The sequence below is a fragment of the Cebidichthys violaceus genome, unplaced genomic scaffold, assembly GCF_023349555.1.
Source record: "Cebidichthys violaceus isolate CVI_PGR_0920_01 unplaced genomic scaffold, fCebVio1.0.p SCAF_4, whole genome shotgun sequence".
NCBI classification, from domain to species: Eukaryota; Metazoa; Chordata; class Actinopteri; order Perciformes; family Stichaeidae; genus Cebidichthys; species Cebidichthys violaceus.
Window position 1 is genome coordinate 740,423 of NW_027176594.1, and position 13,166 is coordinate 753,588.

Below are 13,166 nucleotides of genomic sequence, written 5' to 3' on the forward strand. Positions count from 1 at the left end.
AGCGGCTACATCGAACCTTTCTTGCCGCAATGGCAGCCGGGCCCGATTCTCCTTCAACTTTCTGACACCGAGCCGTTCCGTGGTGTCACGTGCTGCCGCCGCTGTTCCATTCGAAAGAGGGCGGGCGTTTGGGCGCCGAGCTTCGCGCGACCGATTGGCCCTCCTCCCCTCCCCCCCCAGTGAAGGCCTCGGAGCGCTGTGATTGGCTCGCAGGACGCGGACCCGCATGCTTCCTTGACTCATAGAGGCGCGAGCCTCTGAGGACGAGCATCAATCTCCGTCCGTCAACGCCGGCAGGAAGAGAGCGAGAGAAGGAGCGCGCGGAAGAGAGTCACAACGTTACGGTTGTTTTTATTTTTTGTGTGTTTTTTTTTTTTATTTTCCTGCGTTGAAATGTTAATTTTCTAGTTATCGAAAGAGGTGCGCGCGGAGCTGCTGAACCTGCTTTATATTCTGACAGAGAACAAGAAACTTTTTTTTTTCCTCCATGTGGATATTTCTCGAGCTCTGGATCTCATTGGTTTGACATTTAACAGGATTTAAAAACACAACAACAACAACAACAACAACAACAACAACAACAACAACCGGAGCCTGAAGAAGGTGAGACTCACACCTGGTTTATTGAGTTTTATTTCTCATGATTTACGGTGTGGTATTCCACCAGGTGAAGCCTGCAAACATTACTGAAAATATATTTATAGGTTCACTTTTTATTTTTCTTATTACCTGGTTTTTATTTTAAGTGTTTTGGAAGCTCTCAACACGAGGCTGTTATAATATTTCGAAGACTAAAAAACAACTTAAAATACGAAAAATATGTTAAATAAATTATAGAAAAGGTCGGTTTGCTTTTGCCTCTGAGATAAAATAAATAACAACAAATAAAAACCTGTTCGTTACCGTAACTTCACATTAGAGGTGTTCTCCGTATTAGCGTGCGCCTCTTTTATTGAGGCTTTCTCTGTATTTCGGTGTATTTCTCGTCCTGCGGCTCGGGCCCGCGGCCTCCCGTCAGCTCTCTGCGCTGATAACAGCCGCTCCGCTAATTGTCGGCCTGTAGATCTAATCTAAATTGTAATGGACTTCATTTGCACACAGTTTCGACGCATTTACATTGCGTGTTTCGGCTCCTTCCTGCGGTTATGGAAATAAGTAGTGCTTTATGCGGAGCGTTGACGCCTCGGTTCAGGTCCATCAGAGCATTTACCTGCTCAAAGGACCCCGCTGGATTATGGAGATTCTTATCTAAATACATTGTGTTACACTAATACTAACAGTGAATCATTAAGGCCGTTTATTACAGCTGCAGCTGATGTGTGAAGTTCTGCAGGAAAAAAAAAAAGAGTAAATCAAGAAACAGGATATGTAATGATTCTCTAACGAGAGAGATGATATCTGTATTTATTACACTCTGTTCATTCTCTAAATATTGCTTTACACCACTTTACTATTATTCCATAGAACTGTTATTTATTTACAATGATCGTGTTTAATATATTTAATATTTAGGCCCCTTCCCAAAGCAAAAAAAAAAGAAATAACTGCAGTAAATAGTCGTAAATAAATAGATAGCATTAAGAAATAAAGCACGTGCATATTAAGCACATAATAAACGTTAAGTCCAAAACGTGAATGAAACAAATATGAAACATTTGAATTGTGACACATAGAATAAAATATCTATAAGTAAAAAATAATCTACATTTCCTTCCAGTTAGTTAGTCAGAAAGCCTGCGCGTGCATAAATCATATCGGAGAACCCACTTTGATATTCGGAGGTGAGAATAAATCTCGAGTGGCCTGTAATGTAAACGCGCGTGTCCGCAGGTCGATTTAATTGCGAGCTATTGAATTAATGAAAACGTAATGAAGATCCGAGCGATAACGGGCCCGTTTAACACCCGGGTCCCGTTCTGCTCCGGTGTTCAGCAGCTGCTGTTGTTATTATTGTTTATTCGTAATAACAGTTGCTCCCGTGACGTCAGAGTCTGCGTGCTATTTTCTTCATATTTAATCTTTGAGACTGACAGCGAACGGATGTCATCTCTACACACACAGAGTTAGAGCGTGGTGTCTCTCTTTATTTCACATTAATCAAACAGCTGGGACCCCCCCCCCCCCCCCCCCCCCAGCATTAGTCCTTTTAGCTCCTTCTGGGCCTTCACGTCCCTCTCATTTACATGTTAACGAGTTAAAGAGTTTAACACATAATTCAGGCTATGTTCCATAAATCAGATATTTGGTGTCCTCTCTCTCTCTCTCTCTCTCTCTCTCTCTCTCTCTCTCTCTCTCTCTCTCTCTCTCTCTCTCTCTCGTATCGTAAATGACTCCATTAGGTTTATTATTATTATTATCGAGGCGGTTCATCATGTTGTGAAATCCCATTGTTCGTGATTTAGGAATTCAAACTTCACTCTCAACGCCCAAATGTAAAACGCAAACGTGTTTTTTTTTTTTTATCTACAATCAGCAGGATCATTTACATTTGCATGATTGCATAACAGTGAGAGGGTTCCTTCTGTTCCACTGCTCTCATTGTTGAAACGCTTCCATTCAAATGAAATAGGCTTCATATATATATAAAGGCTTTTATGTGACTGATAGTGTGGCTTTAAATCTGATCACATACAATTTGTTTGTGTTTTTAAAAATAATAGTTTAGAGAAATTAAAGTCTATGTGGATTTTATAGGCCTGCATTTTATCGCTGCAAGTGACATGTAGGTTTATAGGCTTTATAATTATTCTATTCTATTATTATCATTAACGCGTCTTCAATAATGACATGATTTTAACATGACTCACTCCTCGTGCTTCTTCTCTCCCGCAGGAGCAGACCTAAACACCGGGAGTTCCGCAGCTTTCCGTCCGTGCAGACCCCGGTCTGCCCTCCGCGCTTCTAGCATGATGTCTTATCTCAAACAGGGCCCGTACGGGATGAACGGACTGGGCCTGAGCGGAGCCATGGACCTGCTCCACCCGTCCGTGGGCTACCCCGGTACGGATGCACGAGACACCGTCCTCTGAGGGCCACTCTTAAATATCAACATGGAGCCAGACTTTTAGATCATGTGCTTCATGACATCCATGGAAACGTTGGTTTCTCCAAAATATAACGATATTTCTGCGCTTTTATTTTGATGCATGTGCTGCAGAGTTTATTTCTAATATTTACACACAGCTGCTAAATATATCAGCAGTACTACCTCTCGGTGTCTGGTTGGTACAAACGAATAAAAATCGAATTAAATTATTAATTTTGAAGTCTTAAAGTGACTTAAAACTTTTTATAGGATGGGTGGAAACGTGTGTGATTATCTGGGCTTACGCTGGGTGCTCGTGGTGCATTTGAGGCCGCAATTATGTTGTAATTTGTAATGTTTCTGTTGTCGTGAAGTCTACCGACCACGTTTGTCTTGGTGATAGAAACGCTAAATTGGCTTTTTTTAAAAACTTTTTTTAATTTATTTTGGAAATCCCAAATGTTTTATAAGCTAGAAAAAAAGAAACGTCCAAATACGCGGGGGGACATTAAGCGTCTGCATGTGGAAAAAAAATAATAATCACAAAATATAAAACACATGGAAGACACGACGCCAATTAAAAAGTAAAATGATCACACAGAAACAAAACTGGACAGCTTTTCGAGCGCGCGACACGACTCAGTCTCTAACTCTTTAAAGTTGTGTCTTCGACAAAGTAATTAAGGATTCATTTTTTTCTTCTTCTTCTTCCTCCAGGAAACCCGCGGAAGCAGCGCCGGGAGCGGACCACCTTCACCCGGACGCAGCTGGACATTCTGGAGTCGCTGTTCGCCAAGACGCGCTACCCGGACATCTTCATGAGGGAGGAGGTGGCGCTGAAGATCAACCTGCCGGAGTCCAGAGTGCAGGTCAGAGAGAGATGAGAGCGATCACGGGACATTTATTGTGAAGGGGTTACACTTCATTTAGAAGGAAAAGGAGGGGAAATATAAACTTAATTCAGTGGAGTTTCCTCTAACTTTAATCTGCAAGATGTTTATCAAACAGCATCCCACCTGAGTGAATGTAAAGGTTGTGAGTGTGAAACCTTTCTAACACACTTTGGTGTAATATTAAGCAAAGAAGTGCGAGCAGTTGTGAGGTCACAGCAGAAAGCATTGAGCTCCAGTTTCCTGGAAGCAGATATGTATTCTCATGCTCTTCTGTCGCGTCATCGTTCACTAAATAACACAGTGAGTCCACGGAGCAGCTTCACACATCCGAGCTCAGGTTTTACAGCGTTGGTGCCACTCTCTGATGAACTTTCTGTTTGTCACCTCAGGCCTCTGCATGATTAGCTCCAGTGTAAAAAAAAAAAAAAGAAGAAGAAGGAGAAAAGTTCAGCTCCTGTGATCAAGTAGAGACAAGTCTTTAATCAAAGGGGAGAACTTGGCTGGGCTGTGGATGTGGGGAGCTTTCTTTAGAAAAAGGCTGTGAGAGGTGCTCTGTCCCCGGCTTTAGCGGCCCTCTGCTGGGCTTAAAAGCTGCCATCATGGCCGCTGCCTCTCTGCTTTCTGCTGCTGCTGACAGGCCGCTTCTACCGCCGGAGCATTTCCTGCTTCCCCTCCGACAGGCCCAGTTTATCAGCAGCAGTGTCAGCAGTAGTGCTGTCGTTATTTCTATGGAAGCGTATTATTGTTTGAATAATTAAATTATAGGAAAACATTTTTCCACTATAGAAAATAATATGTACACTTCAACATGTAGTTGAGGGTATAACCTCCAGTTCATGTACATGTACATACTAATTATGAACATGCAGCCACTTGTGGATTTTTAGTGTTTTCATTTAGTTTTTGGTTTGACTTATAATTTGTAATTTAAATTAAAAAACTAAATAAATATATATATATATATATATATATATATATATATATATATATATTTATATATATATGTGTATTTATATATTACACAACTTATTTTAAAAGTACAACATCAACACAACTATCGTCGTCCAACATGTTTAAAGACGGCAGCAAACATCGCAGGTCTAACCAAAGAAAACAAACTAAATACTGGAACATTAAATCCAAAGTGCAGATGATTATTTGTTAAATGTTTGTGAAAGTCATTTAGTCATGAAGTTATTGGTGATCCTTCTACTCACTTTATTTAAAACACACACACACACACACACACACACACACACACACACACACACACACACACACTGTGGTTTAGAAGACATTGTCCTCTCACATCATGCTGCACTGTCACTAATAATATGAATCATTTACAGAGACAACTATTGGATTGTGAAATATTCTTATTATGTAAGTATCACTTAATTGAGGGCAAGCTACTGAACAGGGTGTGGCACTGTGTTTGCTTCAGTACTTCTGTGAGCCAAAATACAACAGGATTTAAAGTGACAGTTCACTGAAATCACTAAAAAACATATATATATATATATATATATATATATATATATATATATATATATATATATATATATATATATATATATATGTATGTATTCTCGTGATGTCTCACCACACAGATAGTTTTCATTTTTATTTCTCCATGTTTTTAAATATTTAAAATGTGGGAGGTTTCTGCCTCCAAAGTGTCTCCTTCCACAATGTGTCCCTGTTTGGAACTACTTTCCACTGAAGAAATAGTCCCTATGAAAGCTGTGAACCGTGTGTATCATCCTATCTGTGGATTATCCAGAATAACAAAAAAAAAAGTCCTTTATTTGTCGGACCCATTCGCCTCCAGCCCCGCCCACTTTGAGTGGTCTTTCTCAATATTTAATGCGACGCCATCAGCTCTGTCCAATGCGTAGTCTCGTGGTAGCGTTTAAGTTGTGTGCACACCACGAGAAAAAAAGGATCCTAATTGATAAACATAAATTAATTTGTGCTGAGCGACACAAAAACCATTTGTGTCCCTGAACATAAAACCAATAGATTGCAGACTGGTGGAGGCAGAAACCTGAAAACCTGAAAATGATCTGCATGCCTCGATGCCACTAAGTGAGGAATATGTTTTGTTTGAAACACAGATTCATAAGCTCCGCACGTTTACTAGTTATTTTTGGTGCTGGAGTCGTTTAGCAGAAAGGAGTCTCTGATGAACTGCAGCCAGCAGTAAAGGTCAGCGGTCAGAGCCGCAGCGCCTCAGAAGGGCTGTGTTAGAGGAAAGGTGTTTGGTTCCTGCCAGCTCCGTCTGCTTCGGCTTTATTTTTGGTTTGTGACCCAGCCGGCGTGTGACCTTTTGGCCTGTCCTCCTTCCTCAGGTCTGGTTTAAGAACAGACGGGCCAAGTGTCGGCAGCAGCAGCAGAGCAGCAACAGCGCCAAGGTGAAACCGATGAAGAAGAAGTCGTCTCCGGCGAGAGAGAGCACCGGTTCGGAGAGCAGCGGCCAGTTCACCCCGCCGGCGGTGTCCAGCTCCACCTCCTCCAGCTCCTCCTCCACGTCCTCCTCCGCGTCCTCCTCCGTCACCTCCGGCCTCGGCGGTCCCGGTCTGATCAGCACCTCTACCTCCGTCACCGCCCCGGTGTCGTCCATCTGGAGCCCGGCGCCCATCTCCCCGGCCCCGGCGCCGGCCACGATGCCCGACCCCGCCGCCCCCACCAGCGCCTCCTGCATGCAGCGCTCCGTGTCGTCCTCCGGCACCGGGGGGACGCCCTCCTACCCGGTGTCTTACGGCCAGACGGCGGCGGCGTACAGCCAGGGTTACCCGGCCTCGGCTTCGGGCTCTTACTTCGGCGGCGTGGAGTGCGGCTCGTACCTGGCGCCCATGCACTCCCACCACCACCCGCACCACCCGCACCAGCTCAGCCCCATGACCGGCAGCTCCATGTCGGGACACCCGCACCACCACATTGGCCAGACGTCAGGGCACCACCACCATCACCACCACCCGTCGCACCACCACCAGGCGTACAGCGCGCCCGGCCTCACCTTCAACTCCACAGATTGTCTGGATTACAAAGAGCAGACGGCAGCTTCGGCCTGGAAACTCAACTTCAACGCCTCCGACTGTTTGGACTACAAAGACCAGGCCTCGTGGCGTTTCCAAGTGCTGTGACCTCCTGTGTTTCTCTTCTTCTCTGCTTACAAAGAAGTATTCTTTTTGTTGTTGGTGGTTTATATTTGAAGATCCTTTAAACTAATATTAGAGACGTTTTTAAGAAAGTTTATTTGTGAACGAACTGAAGCGACGCACAGATACCCGAAGGCCTCGGGGTCCAGCTCTGTCGACATCAGCGGATCGACTCGTCCAGGATTATTTTTCTACTCCAGAACTCGAGAGAAACTGACCCATTTACAACTCTTGAAGGCCTTTTTAATAGTAAAGTTCCAGTGGAACCTGCGAGATTGTGCAGCCTGGGAACGTCTCAGCGATCAATCAGTTAACTTCATCTTGAGCGGGATTATTCTCCAGAGAAATAACGTGAAAAATACCATAAATTAGACTCTTGAGTGGGCTTTTTCCTAACAAACCTTTTATTTGTCAAAAACATGATGCTGCTATGATTTTCAGGATCGCTGATGTTCATTTCTATCTGATTTCAAGCTTTGATCTCGTTCAGAAACTCGTCGTATAGCCTGTGGGGTGTTGTATTTTGGAGATTGAATTGCAGCACTTGTTTATGAGGTGAAAGATTTTTTTTGCTATTTGTTCTTTGCAGAGGAAAGAAAATAAAAAATGTGAAATTAGACACGCAATGTCAGTATTCCATTGAAATTTGAAAGATGTTCATTCGTGTCTTTATAATAAAGTCTTGTTAAAACATGAGCAGTCCGGAGAAAAGTTTATTTCGATTCAAGTTTGTCTCATCAAAAGAGCAGTTTTCCAACATGATCAGATCACTACGGTTGTAAGCAAATGATGCTGAACTGGTTTAACTGGTTTAAAAGTATAAATAGTGACACATTAACAATCATTATTGATTATTAACAGTAACCCTGGCCTGCAGGTTTGAGTCTATGGTTTGGTTGTGAACCATACGCTTGGATAAATAGATGATTGTTTATTTATTCAGGGAAAGATTCACTGAGAGCTCTTTTTGTCACTTGTTCACGCTTACATTCACACACATCCACACACCTGGAAGCTTCCCAGAATAACCACCATCTGATGCGTTGTTGTTTAACTTCGGTGACCAAATGCAAACTTTACGGTCTTTACGGTGCCGACGTCTGGAGGAACGGAGAGTCCAAAAATGGAGGCAGCCATCGTAGCTTATTAGCTGCGTGTAGCATTTTATTAAACCTCGTCTGTCAGTATAAACTGTTTCAATACAGAGACAGTAATGAGACGAGAGTCAGTGATAAATGAGGTTACATCTTTTGAACAAACTGTGTAGACGTATTGTCCTGTTAGCTAGCGAGCTAACGAAGCCTAGCGCTGAGAGTTAGCTCAGTGAAAAGTTATTTTTTTCCCTTCTTCACTTCATCTTTATTGAATGAAGTTACTCCTCAGAGGAGTAAAACGTTTAATACAGAATAGAAAGACGCTCAGAGAGATATTGTGACTGACTGTCCAGTGCTAGCATGTTACCAGCATTGCTAGTGTTTTAGCCGTTAGCTCACCAGCTACAGTAGCATGTCAGCTAGCACTACGAGTTGTCGCTACATCGCTTCCAAAACCACATATATTTTGTCATTTTTGTTTCTTTTTGACTGTTTCTTCTCAAACAATTTTGGCCACCAATGACGCAAAACAGTGATAAACAGGTTAAAACGGTGCAAATAAACATCACAATAAGCATCGCGCACCTGAAATGATGAGTTCTTTAATTGATTCACGTCGTCAAAAAGTTTAAAAACCTTGACAACATAGAATAGAAATTGTTTATCAAGTAAAAATATCAAACATTTTGTTGGTTGCAACTTATAAGATGTGAGGAGTTGCAGTTTTTCTTCCTGTTTCACACCTTTTTTGTAACAAGGAACATCATATGTACATTGTTTAGTCAGTGATGTCCAAAACTACCAAGCCTGTTCTGATCTGCCATGATTGTGGTTTGGCTTTTCCTGGACACTGATTGGATGTCCCACAAGCTGATTGCCATGAGAGCTCTGATTGGAAACACCTGTCCTAGTAACTCTAAATATCAGGCAGGTCTCGTCACGTCAACCTTTAGGCTTATTTCAGAGTCAGACTGCAGCATTTCCCCTGCTTGCTTTGGTTAGATTGAAGCACAAACACAACTTGAAGCTTCAGTTGATTTAATATATATTGATTTAATTACTTAAACAAATGACAAACGCTGCTTCATGCGGGGACAGTCCCAAAAAGCAACGGCGTTGGTTGTTTGTTCAAATGCACGAAGCAACTTTTATGTTCTCCTGACAAAGACCACACTGGGAAAAGAGCCATTTCAGAAATACGTTTAAAAAAACACTTAATACACTGTGTTTTTGTTTTAATAAGATTTAATAAAGTAAAAACTTGCTGATGAGATTTCTTTAAATAAGACGTATTTATTCAGGCATTTCAAGATAAAAAAGAGCTCTTGCTTGTAAAAGTCATTTTCACTTATATCTCAGTCATATTAGGAGATATTCAAGAGGCTTTGCCTTAAAACAAGTCCCCATATCTCACTGAAGTTTAGCTTGTGAGGTGATTGTGTCTTGTATGAAGTTGCAGTATGAGATATTTTTACTGCCCGCTCTAAAAATTCCCAATCAAAGTTAAGTTTCTTCATATATAGTAATGTCTGTAAATACTGAAATTGAAAATGTTCTTATACATCTTGGAAATATCAATGAAAAATCACTGCTTGTGATTTTAACTCTCACAGTATTTAAACTTATTAGCCGTAGAAAACATGCTGCAGCTCCCAGAGCGTGAAGGCGGCACAAATGTTAAACATCCAAACATCAATAATCAAACCCCTCCTCCCCGCAAGAGGCGGACTAACAGCCGGGCAGGTTAGCAAACACGCACACTGGCATCCCCCGCTGTTTGTTTGGCCGCGTCGACAGTAATGTACAACTCATTTGATCCAAGGAAAAAAGGGACGAATCACGATTTTAATTAACAGCAGTGCCGCTTCCTCGCGGCGTCCCTACAGCAGCTGGGCAAACAGTTCTTTTTCGGCAAACATGGCGTCCAGGACGTGTGTTTGCCCGCTCTGCGTCCTGCTGGGCTTTTACCAGCGTGCACCGCTGCCTCATGCAAACACGAGCCGGGATTTACCACATTAGAGCAAACTAATCTTTAGGGCCATGTTCAGGAAATCTCTCGCTGCTTATTGTGGAGAAAGGACGCCCCTCTCTCTGAACAGCTGTTCTGGATGTCTTATTATCCCGCCAGCCTCTCCCCAGGGGGGGCCTCCAACCTTTATTCCCTGTCTTTGTAGTGACAAAGTGACTCTGCTTTTTGGTTTCTTACTTTTCCAGAAGGCCACTGACAGAAACACTTTGTCTTCTCAGGGGGATCGACCTCACTTTCCCTGACGAGGCCTCAGAGGACATCAAAGTGTCCTCTGGAGTGCTCCTGAAGAAGCAGCGCTGCGGCCTCTCCTGTCCTCCGAAACAGGCGATTCACACAGGACGTGGCAGCGGGGGACAAAAGCAGCTTCCTGGACTGCATGTGGACCCGCTGACGGAGCTGAACCATGACGGGAGTCGGTGTCGACTTCGTCTGTTGGGCCTCGAGTTGGAAACGAGGGTGATTAGCACGGTGGCTTTTTTAACTCTTTCTCGAAGGACTAGAAAGATAAATGTGTTCTCAAAATGAAAAAAAACAAACAAAAAACAATCCGACATTATGGGAGGAACGTTTATTTGCCGTTAAACCGGAATCAGAAGATGCAAATGGTTTCATCTCTGTCCAGTACGGAGGTCGTCCATGAAACGCTTAGCCTAGCTTAGCACAAAGAATAAAAGCAGGGGGAAACCGCTAGCCTATCTCCATCATGAAAGAAACAATCCAACGTCCAACAACTCCAAATCTGTCTAAATCATCTGAGTTAGAAGTCCTCAAAAAAAGACAATTTTTTAGCACTTTTTTAGCTAACAGTTACTGGGTCTCTATGTAGTGCTGCAGGGACGACGTAGCCGACGTACCAGGAAGTTAGCTTCACGCTGGTTACACAATCTTCGTCAGTTTGTTCTGTTGCCGTGGAGTAAGAGCTGACGGCACATAATTACTGGTGGGCAAAACACCGGCAGCATGACCTATTATTAACAGATTCATTTATCACCTGTTATGAGACCAGACAGAAGTGTGACTTGACTTGGGGGACCAGGGTCTGCTTTGGTTCACACCCCCGTCAACAGTTTTCTGCGCTGCTCAAGCTCTGACAACAGTGTTTCGTTTCCCTAAAATGCTTCATTGAGGTGAGACGATCGCTGCGTCTCCTGGTCCCCTCGAAGACCAACGTTAGTTTGGCAATGGATGGGCAGGTGAGCCTTAGACCCCGCATGGCTCCCCAAAAGCCAAAGTCCACGCCAATTCTTGCATATTATGTCGATTGCGAATTCAAACTGACGTTAGCTTTGTTTAGCTTTCACGATCATCGCTTGTTGGAACCGTGAGCGTGCGACAATTTAGAGCCATGGCAAAAAACTTGCGTCACTTTTAAGTTTTAAGTAGTCGTTCAATTTTATTTCCTTAGATTCATTAGATGGATTTTGATGCTTTTGTCCACCAGTGCTACACCTGTAACTCCTATTGTATTTATTCAAATTTCCTTTTCTGGCGGTTAGCCGCTAAGACACGGCTGTCTTACGTGCCACTTCAAAAAAACAAAGTGAGAGATTTATGGATGATAGTGGTAAAGACCAGATAAAAGACACAGTGACAATGATAACAAAGGGGAGTATACACTTGGGTGCTTCTCAAACTTCTGTCAGACTTTCAGTTCACGAAGCATGTGATCGCCTGAGGAGCTCCAGGGCACGAGTCACTTTTTGAACTCGCTGCAACTACGTTTCACGTGTTCGTTGCTCGCCTGTTTATGCCGCCCATGTTTCCAAATATTTCTCTACAGCACACAACAGAATCACCAAACCAGAGGTGCTGCGTGATGCGATATTGTGCGGCTAAACACAGGAAAAAATTGTGGCAAACAGAAAAAAAAAAAGAGCTTCAGTCTCTGACACAAAACTGATAACAGACAAGTAGGTAGTCTTGATAATTACCAACTATGGCTGTGAGCTGGTGACACACACACACACACACACACACACGCACACAATTACCGTACGTGTCTGAGTGACAGGCATGTAATGCAAATCCATACCTCAGATAACAAAAAATGCACATATTTTAACAATAATAATTGGCATATTTCAGCTTTGAATTGATGATGAGGCTCCATCAGACGCAGTTTAATGAACAGCTAAAAGATCCTCTGAGCATTTTTTTTTTTTTACATGGTTCATCCAACGTGAAGACAGCCGGCAGCAGATGTGAGTCACGGTGATATAACACTGCTGCTCTGCCAAAATGAAATACAATGTTTCGTTTTTATAAGAAACGACAAAGAAAATGTCTCTTTTCTTACAGCAGTTTCTTTATTACATGGTCTCATACAGACACGAAACGTTTTTAACATGGCATGAAACGTAAAAGATAGTAAAGTTTTTTGTTTTATTGTCTTTATAGATGTCTATGTTTTTATGTAAACCTTAAATCTTTTTTAATCTAGCCTTTCAAGCCTTTTAACTTCTGCAAATCTCTAAACTTAAACCCATCTATTCAGCCTGGCATTTGGTTAACAATGATTTTTAGAATTTCTTTAGATATTATGGACATTTAGAATTTAAATACATTTTATTTTTGTTTTATTATATTTTGTTTTTGTATTTATTAATTTTGACATTATTTTATTTACTTATTTTATTACATTAAATGTTTATTCTATTTTATTGTTATTTAATTTATCACTCATTCTTTTCAGATTTAAATGTATAATTTTATTCTATTTTATTAACCTAGTTTTTATTTAACACTATTTTACCAATATTACTCTTATTATAGCTTTTGATTGTATTTTATTACATTTGCATCATTTGATTGTTTTGCTCGTATTGGTCTCAAATTGTCAGATTGTTAAATTGCTCGATTGCTTTTGTCTTTTCTGTTGTTCCGTGATCCACACTTGTTCTTTCTTATTTCCGGATTTGTCAGTCATCTGTGAAGCACGTTGAACTGCACTAACCTGTTTGAGAG

At 42.0% G+C, this 13,166-nt stretch overlaps 1 protein-coding gene across 1 annotated transcript; it reads left to right on the forward strand.

The window, feature by feature from the left end:
- The first annotated feature begins 308 nt into the window (after nt 1-308).
- Nucleotides 309-7,697, forward strand: LOC137884948 (homeobox protein OTX1 B-like). The gene is made up of 4 exons (XM_068727053.1): nt 309-603; nt 2,833-3,000; nt 3,743-3,894; nt 6,270-7,697. Exons 2-4 carry the CDS (start codon nt 2,907-2,909, stop codon nt 7,062-7,064), a joined length of 1,041 nt encoding a protein of 346 aa, XP_068583154.1. The 5' UTR covers nt 309-603; nt 2,833-2,906; the 3' UTR covers nt 7,065-7,697.
- Nucleotides 7,698-13,166: the final 5,469 nt, after the last annotated feature.